The 18,097-nt window shown below is 46.4% G+C and overlaps 1 protein-coding gene across 2 annotated transcripts in view; it reads right to left on the bottom strand.

Moving 5' to 3' along the window:
• Nucleotides 1-18,097, bottom strand: part of LOC126525981 (uncharacterized) — an 80,871-nt gene that overhangs the window by 14,151 nt on the left and 48,623 nt on the right. Inside the window, exons 2-11 of one of the 2 annotated variants that reach the window (XM_050173985.2) lie at nt 16,351-16,483; nt 13,689-13,751; nt 13,436-13,497; nt 11,473-11,599; nt 9,991-10,108; nt 8,739-8,920; nt 7,385-7,668; nt 6,010-6,085; nt 3,334-3,606; nt 498-652 (exon numbers count right to left, since the gene is read on the bottom strand). In XM_050173985.2, the coding sequence (XP_050029942.2) occupies nt 498-652; nt 3,334-3,606; nt 6,010-6,085; nt 7,385-7,668; nt 8,739-8,920; nt 9,991-10,108; nt 11,473-11,589 (1,205 nt within the window). In that variant the 5' untranslated portion in view covers nt 11,590-11,599; nt 13,436-13,497; nt 13,689-13,751; nt 16,351-16,483. Of the gene's footprint in view, nt 1-497; nt 653-3,333; nt 3,607-6,009; nt 6,086-7,384; nt 7,669-8,738; nt 8,921-9,990; nt 10,109-11,472; nt 11,600-13,435; nt 13,752-16,350; nt 16,484-18,097 lie in introns of both variants that reach the window. The other variant, XM_055067682.1, reaches the window with a different exon arrangement.

The raw sequence follows: 18,097 nt of genomic DNA, 5'->3' as shown, positions 1-18,097 counted from the left end.
GTACGCAAGGGCAGTTCTGAATTTACTGGCGTCTTAACTGCATACTTTCGCTATAACCTCGTTGCATACTATGATGACTTGGTCATGTGAGCCGGCCTGCTTCTAAGCGCCGCTGTGAAAAAGAGCTTTACGAATGTGTTCCGTGTTTTCCTGGGCAGCACATCGAAGCACACGCCGCGCAGATGGAACACTTAGCTACCTGGGCACCTATACCGGTTCACGTTCCGCCATTGCTGGCCGTCGAACCCTAACAGCTGCACATTTCCAAGGGATGTTCAATTAAGAGTGGGCGCTGTTCACGTGTTTATTGTGCAGGGCTGCGTTGAAACCATTAGACCTAATTCACCTTGCCGTCGTAAGTAGCGTTTCACATTTCTGGGCCCATAGGAGTCAGCTTGGCGTCCGCTATCAGTGACTCTGAACGCAGTGTTGTTCTGGAAGGAACTCAACATAAGCCCCTGAAATGTGTTGAAACAGACAACGCTACATGTACTCACTCCATTCTCTTGGGATCGCTTTTGAGCAAGAGCTTGATGACGTGGAGGTCCCCAGTACGGGCAGCTTCGTGGATGCTTAGCCGAGCCACGAACTCGGCCTCGGTCATCTTGGTGTACGACGGACCCACGCCGAAGTCCCCTTCGTCGATCTCGGGCTGCGCAGGAGAAAGTGCGGCACACGGACGTAAGAATTTAGGCAGCCTGCGAAATTTTATCTTTTCGTACTGATTGAGGTTTGGACGATCCAATGCTGATAAACGCTACTAAAAGCCGTGGCAAGACTAATGAAAAAGAGAAATAAGCTTTTAGCGAGTTCCGAAGTTCTTCGAAGAACAGGCTAGAGTTGGTTATGAGCCCATACTTCACTAGGCTGTCTGAGAAAAGATTCTCTTGCGTAGGGAAACACCGAGCCACCATTTTGAGGTATGTAGTTCAAATTCAGTCATAATGTACTTTTAGATAGTTTCATATTTTCTTCCTATTTCTGCATAGGACAGCTGCACGCTACCTTGGCATCACGTTTACGCGTGCTGCACGGCAGCCCTCCAGAGGGCTGCCATGCAGCGCGCATGCGCAAGTTTACATACTGTTGCAACGATACGCAGAATACGTAGAACGCAGGGCTGAAACTTGGTATCATGGGTAGACTGACAATTCTTGTGTACTGCCTAATGCGTCCCGCAAACACATTTCTCCGCTTGTTTTCTCCTAGCGTAGCTTTTTGTAGGAGGTGAAGGGTACAGCTCACGAAAGATGGAACACCAAAGCGGTCTTTGCCTGGTCGCCATGCAGACTAGAACCAGCTAACATATTGACAGTTGTCTTGTTTTGTCCAAGCCTCGCGACCATGGTATCTTTTACGAAATTGATAATCTTAACGTAGATGAATGGCTTCAAATGTGCTATCATATCAGCGCACACAGCAAATGGGGCAAGACCATTAAATAAGCCAGCATAGTTTCCTACTTGAAAGGAACGGCGTGGGCCTGGTTTCAGACACACGAAGAAAAATCACGAGCTCGGAACAACGCAAACAAAAGCTCGCCAATGTCCTGCTCAGCAAGCCTTATTCTAGCCTTTAGTGGGCCGCGAAGAGAGAGTCTGGGTCAATGGTGCCCCGGGCATCAAACAAGTGATACGTGGCGTATATCCTAGATAACCTTGCTTTTTGCCGCAAGGTGGACGAGGGGATGCCAGAAAGAAGTTGACAGTCACTTCAGCGTATGCTAAAGAGGATGGAGGTGACAGCCTGCGCACTCACGAGACATTAATTAAAATACTTGACATTTTCATTCGAATTCGTTGTTACTTTCTATTACTTGTTTTCTCCCACCAAAGATCGTGGGTTCTAGTGCCTTAATCAACAATATCCTAATTAATAGTGTCTTAATCAACTTCGCCTTAAGTAGCACCAAAGGTCGTGGGTTCAACCATCACTGGTGGCACCGTCAATTTTGGTACCATTTAATTTTGGTCCCACCAAATGTCGAGGGCTTAACTCCCACCAAAGGTTGTGTGTTCGAGTGCCTTAATTACCTAGATCTTAATTAACTTCGCCTTAACACAAAAAGTCGTGGATTCGACTACCACCAAATGTCATGGGCGCGACTCCCATCAATTTTGGTGCCATTGGATTTTGGAACTGTACATCGGACGTTCAGTTTTTCGATAGCGCCGGGGATGGGATTTTCCGACCCATGAGGCGTAGTAGACGGTACAATTTACTGTCTGGTGCACTAGGACATTTTCACCATCTACGATATTATTTACGAATACCGGCGCTTTGAAGAACTAAGAGCCACCGCATCGGGCATCTGTTCACATGTTTTGAAATGGGAAATTATTTCCGCGAACCAGGCCATCCACGTGCGAGAGTCTTGTGCGCATCGTTCGCCGAGAGATAGAAGCAACGTTTCCAGTTGGCTCTCATCCGCGTAACGATCCCCGACCGACTACGCTCTATACGTAGCGGCGTCACTGAGCGAATACGTTCGGCACCACGACTTGTATCCTCTGCGCTCTTCCTTGACACCCGACTCCTCTTCACTCCTTCAGCCGCGGCGCACCGCGACACCGCCTCCTCCCCATTAGCCCCGAGTGTATCGCAAAAAAAAAAAAAAAGCTTTTAATGACCTCCGGCATTCCCTTCTACTCTGAGAAGCAGTTGACTTCAGTGGCAAAGTTGTGCACCTTGTGGCACATACATACGGACCGGACGTACAAAACCTGTTATTTAACTCCCATTTTCTAGCTCAGGACTAACACAGTAATCGACTCCCGTTGATTCGACCTTCCGCTTAATTCGACCGCACTAGAAAGTCCAGGCGGGAAATCACATTGCTGTAGAAGGAAAACTCGTTTAGTTCGAACCCGAAAGCATGTCGCTTGTGGTTTATTCGGCCCACACTGGCGCCCTCTCATGCGCGCAGCTGTTACTAAAAGCTTTGAAACATGAGAAATTTACCGCACGGCGCAACTGCTTCCATAGGCGTGAAGATGTTTAGTGGTCTTTTAGTGGCCGACGCCTCTTCCGCCCAGGAAGCCATACGTTCCCCTCTTGTTTTGGGTCGTGTCACACCTCCATATTCAGCAATCTGCTTCGTCCGTTTAGCACGGCATCGCGTGGTTATTGCACATCGCTGTCCGTCGAGGGAAATAATCTCAGGGATCTTGAAAAAGATTTGAATACATTCATTTCTCAGCCGCTTGATAATTCGACCTTTCGGATAATTTGACTACGTCTCGCGGTCCCGCAGACAAATTGAAGCATAAGCGATTGACATATAAGCAAAAAACGTAAGCAGCCAAGTGATAAGCCAGAAGGAGACGCGTTCACCTTGGCCGTATGGAGGATGTCACTCCTGTCGATCTCTATGGTGGGCCTAAGGAACTGGGGTGCCGGTGGCAGGGGCGGTTCGGCAGGTTGCATGGCTTGAGCTTCGGCTTCGGATTGGTCTTCAGCTGGTTCCTGCTCCAGGGTGTCGTCTGCTGGGTCCTCGCTGGCTGCCGTCATTTGGGATACGTCCTCCGTGTCCAGCGACTGAAGCTGCTCTTCCGTGGACGTCATTTGTCCGCTCGTTCCTGGCTCGCTCTCCTGCTCTAATTCCCCCTGAGAAGACATGGCGCGTAGCTTGAGGACGGAGAGAGGGCAACAATGATAAGAGAAGGGCAAGGAGGTTAACTATGGCCCAGTTTGGTTAACAGTGCAAGACCCTGTGCGTGCGGGGACACGCCGGGCACTCAAATGAAACTCGAGAAGATATTGCTTGTCGCATTGCTCAAGAGCATGCCTGACAAGAGAGATGCCCAAGCTTAACAAGATGCAAGCGTGAACAACTTATTGACTGTATACGTAGTGTCGTACGTGTGTATTGGGGATGAATCTTCAAATTTTTATAACAGCAGCTATGTCAAAGAAACTTGGAGAAAAGCAAGTAAATTTGAAAGAAGTAGTTCAAATTCAAGGAACCGTGGACATCGGCAACAAGTGATGAAACGGGAGGGATAGGCCTGACGTTTTGAGATATGCTGCAGCGTGGATGGGCGAGCACATAGCTGATATTCTTGCAGTTGAGATGAAGAAGGGGGGGGGGGTGTTGTAGCGCGTAGAACTCGTGACCCTCGGCTACCGCCGCAACGCTCGAGGATACCCTACAGGTGACGCTCTTCATTGACAGACTATTGGTGGCTGCTCTGCGTCTGCTGCGGTAAATCCGAGCGCCACATCAATATGTTTCCCTTGCATAGGTGAAACCTCTAATGTACAGACCAAGCCGCATGAAGGTAATTTGACGCAAGCAAAGCCTTCCAATCGGGCAAATCAAACTGTTATTTCCAGCCAATGGAAGAAGCCTCCAGTATGTTTGCATTCTTCGCAACTAAACAATTTGTAATGAATAAGTAAAAAAAATTCTTGATAAATTTACGACTAAGAGTTGGTTGAGGTTTATTGGCTCTATTTATTTTTTCAGTTTCATGAAAGCTTTTGATATGATAAATCACGGCGCCTTTTAAAATTTTGTAATGCGGTATAAATATACTAGCTTTAAAAGCTGCAAAGTTACGTGTTGTATTCAGAGAAAATGTTTAGTATTTCCTGAATATGATGAGAGTCTATAGTTGGCAACATTGGTGTACCTGATGGTTCTATTCTGAATGATTTGTTAATCGTTCTCTATATTAATTATCTTCCGAATTGTATTACCCTTAATGATAGTATTATGCATGCCGATTACTCAACAGCACTGTCTTCCCTTAATTCGTCAGATGCGTTAACTTCTGCTTTAAATCAGGAGCCCGCGAGTGTAACCTCATAACGCTTAAAGAACGTGCTATAGATTGATTAATAAAACGCTAAGTGCGTTATTTCCAAGGAGGTTTAAAAAAATAAATAATGTTTCGTAAAACCTCCTTGGTTATTTCTTGCGCCAAGAAAATTTATACCTCCGAAGCGTCTTCCATTTATATAAATTATAAACATGTTCCCTTTATTAGTAGCTGCATTTTGCAATCTACGTATAAACGTAGTACGTACATGTATGTGCACCCATATACTCAATGTGATTTGTTAAAAAAAAAAAAAAAAAAATGCCCGTCCTGCTTGGAGCACGTTATGTGGTCTGAAGTATGAATGAATAAATAAATAAATAAATAAATAAATAAATAAATAAATAAATAAATAAATAAATAAATAAATAAGCAGTTGCGAAGTTTGAACTTTAGAGAGCCTATAGAAATAATGAACTCTTGCGCAGGAAGGAAAAGAAAAAACGAATTGCGAATACTCACGAAGCGCAAGTGCTGAGAATATTGGAGCCTCTGCTTTCATTTCTATAAAACAGCGCGTCTGTTTACCTATATTAGCGAAAGCACAGCTGGTACGCAGGACGAATCCCCTGTTAGAGTGGTAGTCTAGCGTTTGTATGCAACTACTGTTGCCTTAGTTTTACGATATAGTGAATTTGCTGGTTTGACTCTGGCGTCGTTACCTGCTCGCCTCGTCACTGATTAGTTTCATCGATCCGTCAGACGCGAGTGCTGCATGTCGCGATACGCCGCGTAGCAGTACGGAGCGCGTACGGTGAACTCAAATGCCCAGGAGTTAAATCTGAACGAGCTCATTCTGAGGCCTACTACGAGCCTTTGATTAACTCGTACACTGCCGCATTAAATCTTACAGAACCATAATGGAACGAAAAACTGTGTCTCGAGACATGAGACTGTCACTAAGCGCCCTGTACTGTAACTCTAATTCCACTACCGACGGGCGAGCTCGCATGAAGCAGCGACGACGACGTCATAATACAGGGTATGTGGAAGAGGACGATGGGAACAGGAGGCAGTGCCGTGTTCAGAATATTTCCTTCTCACTATCGACTCTTTCAGTACCTAGCCTTGTCTGTAACCTGCAGCCTTGGCTTCTATAACTTGAAACTATTCACCACCGTATAAGTCATACTGTGAAGGAGGCAGGGATCGGAAGAACACTATATACGCAGTCCGGCAATCTCACCTCTCCTGTCGGTGCATGCGAAATGGTCGTTGGCGGCCACTCGAAGGGCGCAGCTTGGGTACGGGTCTCCAGTTTGCTGCACGGAGGAGGGAGAAATGCATCGGACAGCAGCCGGAACTCAAGTAACGCGCGATAAAGAATATTGCGCAGTAAATTACGACGTTGAAATCTCGGAGAACCGTAGCGAAATACTGGGTATCTAGACACGCACACGCCAAAGAAGAAGCCACACAAGCGAACCTGCATGTACAATACGGTATTTATATTTATCCATCCTACTAGATCGAAAAAGAAAAAGGTGAATTAACATAACTTGAGGTTAAGCACAAGAGAGCACATCCCCCAGAGTGGCTACGGGCCACTAATGTTGAACGAAATTATAAATCTTTGCGTCGTGGGTTACAATTTTAAAGAAAAAAAAACTAAATTGTAAACGTCATCTTTTGCGTAATTGTGTTGTAAGGGGTTAGAAAACTGGGTCCGCTTATACAAAGAAACATGTAATGCGCGTAGTACACTAATTGCAATATAATAGCAGGCGCTAACTCGATGTAGTCACAAAAAGGTAACAACGTAATGAGCATCACTGTCCTATCAATATTTCAGTCTAAAAAGTAGTAATAAGTACGTGCCACCTTGATTTTCACTTTTTTTCACAAGCACAGCATACATTTCATAACAGTTCAAAATGTATTGCACCAAGCTTCTGTTTCGACATATGCTTACTGTATATAGTTAGTTGTGCATACGAAGCCCTACTTTCCATACCATAAATTCCATGTTAAGTACAAGGTATGTAATTGTGAATTTAGGCCAGCTGCACGTGAGAAAATTATTATTATTTACTTCTTATGATGTCTGTCAGTCTTTCCGGAAACGGAGCAGACAGATGATACTAAGCGGCGGTAAGCAGGTCCCTAAGCATTTTTTTAATAGTATATTGGTTTTGTAGATTTGTAGTCCTACGGTTAACCAATCAATTTGCTGCACGATTGACGTGCAAGAGAGGACAGTTTATTGAGCAGGCACCAAGAAGTTGCCTTGTATTAACACTCCTCCGGCCTGCTACTCTGCTCAGAGGTAAGGCAAGACAAACAGCTGTATGGGAAGTGATGATGATGATTGGCAGTAGGATGAGACCACATGCACGTTCGTATTCGAAAGACCCGTTCACAGCCTTGATGGTAGGCCTGTGTCGTGGCAGCCGTCGGAAGTCATCGTAACTTTCGTATATTGCGCCGACTCGTTGGACCACTCCATGTGCGTATATGCTATGGCCGTTCGAGGCCCATAAATTATCGCCGTTGTCGGCGAATGAAGTCGGAACAGTCTGCGCGTAGACATTTCAGCGTAACATCGAGATTCCTCCGCTGACCTGAGGTCTACCTCGCCGTCGTCCTCGTCGTCGTCTTCGGCCTGAGTCTCGTCCTGGTCGTCCGACACCGAGGCCAGCGCTCCGGAGGCCGTGTCGCGGGATGGCGACGACGAAGAGGACGGGGCCGCCGACGACTCCGTCGAGCGACTCCAGCTCGACTCCTGCTCCTCGGACGACGAGGTCTCGCCGTAGCCCGTGTCGCCCCCGCACTGCGCAGCTCCGTCGCCGGCTTCGCTGCTGTGGCATTGGGGCGCCGCCGAAGCGCCCCTGATGGGGCTCGGAGCCTGCGCGACGAGGAGACGCGGACAGTAAGAGGAACATTGGAATACACGTCTTGTTGAGTCCATAGTTGGTGCTGCATGGCTAAAAGAAGACACATATATTACAGGGAGAACGCAAGAACACGATTTTAAGAGAACTAGAAGCATACCACTATAACAAAAACGTAGATGTATAGGTGACGCTGTCTGTGGCGTTGTGCCGTTCAGAAAACGCCTTGTTGGAAGTTGCGGCATGAAACTATAGAAAACCATCATATGTTTCCTTTCCCTTTTCAGTTGTGATGTATTCGAGTACCTTGTGTAGCATATAGGCCATTTTGAAGGCCTCGTAGAGCAGTTGGTAGTGACGATCGCCATGTATCCTTCGTATATGTGTGCGTGTGTGTGTGTTAATTTGCGCCCCTGTTCTCTCGGAAAGGAGCGTGCATGGTCAAGCTCCAAGAGCAAAGCAATGGGACACTGAGGTTAAATATACCTAAGTTGAGCTCTGTTACTAAATAACGCCTATGAATACGAAGTATCCACGGAACGCCATATACGTCATGGTCTTGTTCGCGCGCTTTGGCCAGACCTGGACCTCGTGCGATGACCAACGCAAATAATAACGTTGTTGTCCTTTGCACAGCTTTCGCTGTGCTTCCAAAGACCAGCGAATTGAGAAAACGCGTAACCGTGCTGGACGTACAACAATATGGCGCCCTCAATGACGTCATCGCACATACTTCCACGTACAAAAAATATAAAAAGCCACCCTTGCTGCGAGAGGAGAGGCCAGGAGAGAAGGGAGGACGGGTGGCGACGCCGCCTTGAAGTTCCTTCACCAGCTCGCCGCGGCATCATGAACTTTGACGGCATATGCTCGGGCCAACCTAATTCTCCGGGTTAAATTGTATTCTAAAGCCCTTCCTTTGTTATCGCGCCTTTTCTGCCTTAACGAAGACCCCGGTGGAGGTGGGACTGGTGTTCTTAGCATTCGCAACGCGTAATATACGAATTCCGGCGTGGCTTCTGTTTTCCCTTCCGTGTCGCTCCGTCAATTTAATTTTCGCCGCAGTAGCGCTCGAGCGGCTCACCTTGTCCGTGTGCGCGGGCGCTCCGAAGCGAAGCACGGCGACCCCTGGCGGCACTGCCCCCGAGCCGCTGCTGCTGCTCACGAGGCTCGAGTCGAGGTCCGAGGTGCGCGGTTCCCGGCAGACGGCGTCGGCTGCCGCGAAGCTGCTTGTTCGTCTCCTCGCCTGAGGAGGGCTCGGCTGATCTGCGAACCGACAGCAGCTGCTCGATCCAACACCCGCCCGTGTAACGACAGGCGTCGAGGTCGATCACCGTGAGGCTGTGAACTTGTGCCAGCTGGTATAATTCATGAACATCGTGCACATGAACTCGACGCGAGTGGGCCCAGTTCGAGTTGAGCCAGCCCGACCAGATCGCGTTTGCATTATGGGTGTGGGGATATTCGATGTCGAATATTATCGCATAATACATTTTTAATATTCGTATTCCATTCGCTAGGGTTGTGGTTTGGGCTAGTTGGTTCATGGGGCAAAAGTATGGAGAAAGCGCAAAATTGACGGCACGCAAGACGAACAAAGGACGAACACGGCGCTGACTTACATCTGATTTCATTTTTTTTGACGTGTTTGCATATATATACCTTGACAATCACAAAATACAAGAAGGAAAATAAGACTAACATAACGTGATACACTTATCTCTCATCAAGCTACAACATTGACTTGCGTCACAAGCATGCGTTGTATTATTTGTGGGTCAAAAAATCGAGTTCTTTTTGGGAGAGGGTCAGAGAAGGCACACTAACACAATTTACGCTACTTTCTGCTCCTAAAAACTTTCCGCAATATGTTCATATGTAAACAGAACAGCAAGGAAGCCACACTATTGCTCCATAGGGCATGAAAACCGCTTTGTAAAAAAACTGTCTTGAGGGTGTTGTCTATTCGGTCCCGCTGTCCCGTGGAAAGAAATACGTAGACAGACAGGTAGGTGCATAAATGAGAGATCAAAAGAGCATAACTACAACGTACACAAAGCGATTAGTGGTTCCACTGCAGGGATTGTGGTTGCACTCCATTCTTTTCAGAAACAAACGTTATAGAAAAAAGAAACAAAGAAAACAAGACCAAGAGAAAGAATAGAAGCCGCGGAAAAAGCACGCATAAAAGAAAATTGTATCAGTATGCCTTCTCTGACCCTCTCCCCCCCCCAAGAAAACCCCGCAAATAGCGAATAGTGAGGTTGGTTGGGCATGCCAAAAGGCGAGGTTGAATGGCTCGGAAACATTGTGGCACTGCGTTTCGAGAGCCTTACATTTCTGTAAGGGAGAGCCACAGCTTCCCTGCGTTGAGTCGGTTTCTGTGCAGGGATCTTCCTCCGTTTGCGACGAGTGGTGCCGCAGTAGTCGCCGCCTCAGGTAGTACACAGAGGGCTGCGAGCAGGCGATCAATCAATCAATCAATCAATCAATCAATCAATCAATCAATCAATCAATCAATCAATCAATCAATCAATCAATCAATCAATCAATCAATCAATCAATCAATCAATCAATCAATCAATCGCCAAGACCATCGAAATGCGCAGTAGGCGTACATCGTTTTGGCATTGAAGTTTCAGAACTAACAATAAACAAAGAACTAATTGTTAACACACGCATATATATATATATATATATATATATTGCAGATGATTGCATCCAGACCACGCTGAAGGGGAGCTTTCGCGAAGCTGTTTGCTGAAACGCAAATGCAGCACATTTTAAGGACAGGTACCCCGAACGTGGTGAGTCAGAATTTCTGCCAAGCAGGCGTTATTTCCCCACGGCTCGGCTTCAATTTCGCAATTGGAACATTTATCTTAACGTTAATAATTAAGAAAAAAAAAAAAAAAAAACTCGTCAACCCGGCCCTGCGAAAGTGGATGTCCAGCAAAGCTGTTGAAAAAGACTACTACAACTGCTGAGGGGGGTACGGAATGCTTTATGGCTTTAGAGTAATGGTAGTAGTGCTATTTTAGAGTAATGGCAGGAATGGCAGTAATGCTAACCTTGACAGCACGCCGCCGTCCATAGTGGTGCCGCGACAACACGGAAATCGGTTGACAGGCTGGTTATATTATACACGAAAGACTAGGGACATCGCAAGCTGGCATCACCGCGGCAGCTCGCGCAAGAGTAATCTTTATACCGGGAAACGTATGTGGAGAGCGCTACGTGCTTCCTGTTGCTATCACGAGCGCCTTTTCATCAGTTATGTGGTTTGGATGCTTGTTTCGAGCTCGGTCTTTATTTGAACGTATGCTGTTATGCATGTTGTATGCGTGATTCCAAAGAATGTGTGCACTGTTCGCTTCACTTTGCTGAATGCTTGTAGGCTCTGTCTTACGGGAGTATGAGCCATTGATGATGATAGTTTTCTGTCGACGGACGTGAAAGAATCCCGGTTTCCTAGCCATATACAGCTTCTCTGTAAAAGTTGATCTTTGAAAGGTTGTTTTTCAATCAGGCAATTGCGTATTGCTATTTTTAGTACTTCTAATGCCCGCCTTTTCAGGGAATCCACATAAACAGATTGAATTTTGTCATGTGTTCCACGCGATTTCTAGAAAAAAAAAAAGAAAACAGATCACCTCAAACTAAATAAAGAAAAAGTATAAGCGTGAGCCTACATAGATCCTGAAACATCATTTCATATTGAGCAGTGGCATGTGGCCCTGATGATGCCTTTACGTGACGAGACATTCAGCAGTCGCATTGTTTGCCGAAGCGTGCATTTCACGTCGTGTTTCGCCTACCATGGCATAGCCGCTGGTCGTCGCTGCCGGGTGGGCTGTTGGTTCAAACTCCTTCCTGTTCGTCTCCGACGGCGGCTGATGAGGTCTGGTAGTCGTGCTTGCCCACTCCGACCTCATAGCCCTGTTTCTGTACGAAACAGATTCACAGATTCCACAGGACAGTTGCGACTTGGACTGGTTGGCATACATTTTTTTGGCAACAAAAGTAGCACAACCGGCGTCCCGTGTTTCCGCGTTGCGATATAGTTCTGTCCCTCCCCCCCACCCCCCACCCCAAAAAACACAACAACAAAAACAAATACAAATAAAAGTTACTTTAGCGCGACTGCTAGTTGAGCCTGCTTAGCCATTTGTATCAGCGTACCTGCGCATTCTTGCAGTCTGTAGCGGTGTGATAAGTGTTCATGCCAGTGTGTGCAGAAGATTTGCCAGTGTTATATTGCGCGTATTATGCTGATGTTGTGCGTCCTTTCGTCACCAAACGAGGGCTTAGCTTCCAACGCTGCACTCTTGCACGCATTCACCGCCTCCTCTCCCCTCTTCTCTCTTCTTTCTATACTTTCCCCCTAGCGTATGTTAGCTAGCCAGACGCTTTTACGACTGACATCCATTCCTCTTTATGCCATTTTATTTCATTTATAACAAACATGAAAATACACATAAGTAGCTAAAGTACCTCTTTAGTAAAACGATCATACATAACGCTTGCGTTCCTCTTAAGGCTCACTCACACTAGGCCGATCTGACACTAATTTCAGTCTGCCGACTGTCGGCGAGAGCGTTTTCTACCTTCGTGTCGGTGCCTCTGCCACACTGTACCGACGCTGAGCTCTCCGCCTACCGTCGGCAGATTGTCGGCGTCGGTACAGTATGTCGGTACAGTGTCGGATCGGCCTGATGCGAGTGAGACCTTATTAAACAAGTTCTGGTTCTTTCCGTTGGGGAGAGGCGCGTTTGACGATAACCCGTGAGCTATTACAAAATTTTGTGGTGGACTGTGAAACCATTGGTTTCGTATAATTTATGCCCAGCGTGACACGTATAACACACTTGTACAAGTTGAGGAGCTAATCTTGTAACGTTATGAATGATTAATTTTATTCGCACAATATTTTCTAACAAGTGCATATGTCGCTGTTAAAGATGAAATGGGATGCAGTAGAGCGGTAAATGATGCGAGCTTACGGGTATCGAAAGAACAGGACCCCTATTCATCACGACATGCGCGATTTTCCACCGTCGCGGCAATCGTCTCGTTGCGTCGATCACCATCGTGAACGCACCGATGACGGCTGCTCAGAAACGTGCTCACGTAAGACAAATTTTGTGAATACGAGCAGGAACATGAAGAAAGAACCGATATAAGCTTAAAAATGTGTTTTTTCGCTTACTCCTTCGCCCAGTGTAGCGTAGCATTCCTGATTACCATCCCTGCCTTTTCCCTTTCCTTCCCCCAAGTATGGAAGTATGAGTGTGTGCTAACTGAGGTTCGTGCATTCGATTCATTTCATTACCTTAAAGACCCCACGGCGGTATTGCATAAGGGGCAGGGTACACAAGTAACAATAATACAAATAAGTTATCAATATAATGCAATACAAACGATACAGGCATACATGAATACTAACTACAATAACGTATCACATAAAATGACAAAATTATTGGCGCATGTGTAGTACACAAATTTTTATTGACAGATGAAAAGAATGAGAAACAAAAGTAATATTTTAAAGCGCCAATGAAAGATGATCTGATGATTCAGTGTGCGCTGTGGTTAAAGTTGTTACGTTTGAAAACGTAGTATACTGTATGTAACATTAGCTGCAAGTATGAATAAATAAATAACGCCACAATGTCGTGAATGCACAGTCGTGAAGACATCCTAACCTGTTTAGTAATGAAAATACTCTAGGCCGTAGGATGTAGATGTAAAGGTTTAAAATGTGCAGAACAATGCGGTTACCTTCTTCTTGTTGAACAGGTGCTACTGGCGGATTCAGACGAGTCCCGACTGGATTCATAGTTCTGAAAAAAAAAAAAAAAAAAGCCAGAGTAGCCACGTTTTGACGTATGCTTCAACTCTACAAATACGCTTAAACTATTAGGTGTGGGGCATGCCGACATAGTGGAAATACGAAAAAAAAAAATTTCTACGTCATGCGAACTGGCCCAGCTCTGTTCACGTTAAGTGGTATTGACTGCACGTGAATGCTCACCCTCGGAGAATGCGGAGATCTCCTGGCCGTGCGGATCTTAAGCCGTGGTACGCTGTTGCTTCGCTGCGATGAAAGATAGAAATAACTGTTACGTGATTGTTGCGGAATTACAGTGCATCTGAATTACATCTTTTACGTCATATACCGAGCGTACAGCGCATTGTATTATGACTGGAGTTCAATCATCAATGAAGTGATAAACTTTCTCTAAATACAGAAGGAAATTAATTTTATTTCGAAGGAAATAGTTCCATTTTCATGGGACGCTAAGAATCTTGAAGTATTTAAATATTCCTGCTTTTTCGACATAATACAACAAATTGGAACACTTTCAAGCCATGACATTTAGTTCCGGTCTGTTTCCACGTGCTTTCATGCGAATAAATATAACCGTTGAGTGATTCCTTTTTTTCTTCTATGCGATTGCTAACCGGAGTAGTTGCAGCACATTTCCGGTGCACCGCGCTTCACGGTGGTTTCGCGCGCTTCACGTGATTCACGGAGCTCTCATTGCCTATATGCTGCATGGGACCTGAGTGATGTTGACGCACGAGCTGTGACGTCACTGCTGACGGTGAGGCAGGCTTTTCCGTTATTGAGGGGATGGGGCAGTGCAAGTCGTAATTTGTGAACATCCCACGTGGACCCGTCGTGGTTGCTCAGTGGCTATGGTGTTGGGCTGCTGAGCACGAGGTCGCGGGATCGAATCCCGGCCACGGCGGCCGCATTTCGATGGGGGCGAAATGCGAAAACACCCGTGTACTTAGATTTAGGTGCACGTTAAAGAACCCCAGGTGGTCGAAATTTCCGGAGTCCTCCACTACGGCGTGCCTCATAATCAGAAAGTGGTTTTGGCACGTAAAACCCCATAATTTATATTTTATCCCACGTGGCGGTCCAAAAACCCTGCATTACCCTACGCGCCCTTTGTGTTGACCCTACGTTCAACCCTAAATGTGGTCGCGTAGTTGCGCGAGCAGTTGTGGTGCAGAAAATAAAGTGCATACATATTGCAGAGAATATCGACGCAAACTGCGACTAATGCTTCAGCACAGCTGCGACACACGCGGTTCACCTGCGGGGATGGAGACGGACAGTAGTTCCGTCGCAATTCCGCGATGAGACGACACCTAATTTTATTTCAAAAAGCGCATTTGTGCTCTTCACGTCAGACATGTGTTCACAGGGGCAGTTAAAATGCAAATAATTAAACTGTGACGTAAGATGTCGTAAGCGAATGAAAAGCGCACAAGTCAAAGCGAATGTTTTAAGAATTAGCAGCGTGGTGTGTGTTTCTCTTCTGCGTGTGTCGTCCAAATGTTGCGCAGTCGAGCCCCTAAAGCACTAGTATATAATTATATCGCTGTGGAATTTTCGACATTTCTACTTGCACGACGCTTTCAAAGAGAAATAGAAAAGAAAGAGAACAAAAGGACATGAGCATTCCTGCGCTTTGTTGAAACGCAGTCGCCTAGGTGTTCCTAGATTGTTCTGACATTGAGTTGTCTTTTCCGTCCATTTTCATTTCCCTTCAGTTTATCACTTCTACACTTCATTTAAAACTGCAAATAACTTCCGCTTTGCTTCCCTTAGCTTCATTATCTGTTGGCTTCATACGGTTGTCTTTAACAAAAAATTGGGCTCCTCGGTTCCCCTCCTTCTCGTTCACGTTATGATATGCGTGACTACTGAAATGCTTCCGTTGTACATTCATGTTCAACTCCAATTGGCTTACTCTAAGCGAGAAAAGTGTTCCAGCTTCCCCCTCTCGACCGCTCTAATTTCTTTTTGATACCATCGTACGTGCTGAGGAACACTTAGTGCAGTCGTAATGTGTTCGGCGTCATGAATTTCAATTAGGACGAAATGCGAAAACGTTCGCGTACTTAGATTCAGGCGCACCCTAAAGAACCCTAGGCGGTCAAAATTAATCCGAAGTGCCTAACTACGGTGTGCCTCGTAATGCGGTCGTGGTTATGACCCGTAAAACCTCAGCATTTATTTTTAACAAATTTTGACCGTGTCTTCAACCTTAGCTGATCCTACAAAAAAGCGTACTTCTTCTCGGAGGCTTTGCGCACAACGCTACGTTCTGATGCTCGCAGTGTTCTGCTTTCTTTTATTGACGCGGTGTAGTAGTAGGAGAGCCTTAAGCGGCACCACCTACTCCTCGTCGCTTGGCCAAAAAAAAAAAAAAACATATTTTAAAAAAAATTCTCGCAGAACGCGTCGCAAATGCACCACAAAGTACAGTCAGCGTGAACACGAAGTTCTGTACACGAGTCAAGGAACTTATCGAGGATAAACACGTACACAGTTGCAACCGGCGAGGCCGAGCTTCCCTATCTTAATTTCTCTTGCGGCTGAAGTGCGAACCCGGGGATGCGATTGCGCACCAGAGTTTCTTGTGCTCGGATTCGCTACTGCAGCCGTGAAACATCGCTCGAATATTGTTTATTTTGGAAAGGTAGCGTGTACCTCTTTTCCCGATAATCGTTCAGCCTCGGCTAGTGCAGCCGCACCCCCCGTCCGGTGCGTATAGCCGGAATGTTGGGAAACGGAAAGTTCCGTCGCCGCTTGCACTGTTTTCAGTCATTCTAAAACTCACTGCAGCTTAGGAGTGCGACAGCTCGGCCGCAGCCGTGTTCGTGCGAGCACTTACGATGGCCAGCACGAGTGTCGCCGCTGCCGGCGCCGCGTCCGCCCTGCAGCGCCTCGCCGTGGACCCGTCCAGCCAGAGCGGACTCGCAGGGGGCGACGACCAGCCGCACCAGCCGCCGGCCGCCAGGGCCCGGCTGCGCAGAACACGTAACCCGGTGTGATGTGCTTGGCGAGTATAGATCGCAGCTTCTTGAGAGATCCCACACATCGCACATACACAGGGTGTCCCAGCTAACTTTGGCCAGAGTATTAAAAACATGCGAATGCCACGTAGCTATACAGAACCAAGGTAATGTTGTTTGCCGCCGCTTGGAGATACTCAGATTATTATTTTCTGAGTGAGCCTAATTAGATGATTAAATAATTAGTTTTAGATAACTAATCAACTTCTCAAATATTATAATTGGATGAAAAGTGTTAAGGAGAAATTTGTACAGCAACATGAAAAACTCCCGATACAGCTTTCTCTTGCTCAATACGTGCCACATAAACATGTTTTTCCGAGCGGGAAAGAAGCCTGCGATTACACGCAAAATTGCAGCGCGACTGACCGCTCGAGGCACTTCGCGCGTACTCGTGGCCTTCTTTCATGCCTGGAAAAACACTTTTATCTAGCACGTATTGAGCAACACAAAGCTGTAGCGGGATTTTTTCGCGTTGCTCTACAATATTCTCATTGACACTTTTAATCTATGTAATTGCATGATATGATTTGGCGAAACTGCCAAATTTCCGTGGTTGTTGTTGTTTACTATTGTTTGGTCAACTTGCATTTGATGAAAGCTTTTAATGGACAGCGTTCTTGTTGGATGTAGCCCGGTTTTTTCCTGCCATCTGTCTGACCGTATTCGAGAAGCAGCTATAGTTATCGAACGCCAGACAGTGTTCGATGTGCCGGTGAAACAGTGTGCGATCACTTATCGCTTGGCGCTTATCGCTCACGGCTTCTCAGAAAAGCGCGCCGGGGTTCCTCTAGAAGCAGCGACTGTTGATGTTGACGTTAGGCGTCTCGACATCTGATTGATGCTAGACACCCTCGGCGCTTGTATACAAGTGGGGTCGGGACTCTGTAAGTCACGCTCGGTCCTTCGCTCTGGGTCTCCGCGTCGCTCTACAGGACTCTTTCGAGCCAAAATGCCTCGACGCAAAAAGTTTCTTATCCTAGCCGAGTTTGAGCCCGCCGAAACCGCTCGTCGTGGCTATGCGGCTCAAACGCCTGAGGTCCATGCTGTCCTACTGGAACGGATCGCAAAACGTGAACTCTACTAATAAATGAAATCAATAAAACCAATGGACATTGAATGTCAAAGTAATTTACATAGTGACACTAATGTAGCATAATGTACGTAGTCGTCTCTAACACTTCGATGTAATGAAGCATTTAATCTTTAACAACCCCTAAGCCGTTCCCCAGACCCGTGCCACCAGTTGGCAAACACATTACACTGCGGTTACCGGTTCACTACAGGACGCTATGAGGATCGATTCCTGAGAGCCCTTATTATAACCGAACAACAATGGCTCGCATCATGTCGCCCTCAACTTTCTTTTTTCTGAACTATCGAATCTCGGGGTTCGGCTTTGAACTGTGGTCGGTTTAGATTCGGTTAAATGCAGATATTCGCACACAATGCTACCCCAGCGACGTATTTCAAGCTCTAAAATACACGCGACAGCAGCACAGAAAAACAAAAGGCGCAGAAGAGTTTTTCTTCGTGCTGGCAATGCTTTCCCCGATTGCTCCATTA

The sequence above is a fragment of the Dermacentor andersoni genome, chromosome 8 (genome assembly GCF_023375885.2).
Source record: "Dermacentor andersoni chromosome 8, qqDerAnde1_hic_scaffold, whole genome shotgun sequence".
Taxonomy (NCBI): domain Eukaryota; kingdom Metazoa; phylum Arthropoda; class Arachnida; order Ixodida; family Ixodidae; genus Dermacentor; species Dermacentor andersoni.
This window is presented reverse-complemented; position numbering and strand designations above follow the sequence as displayed.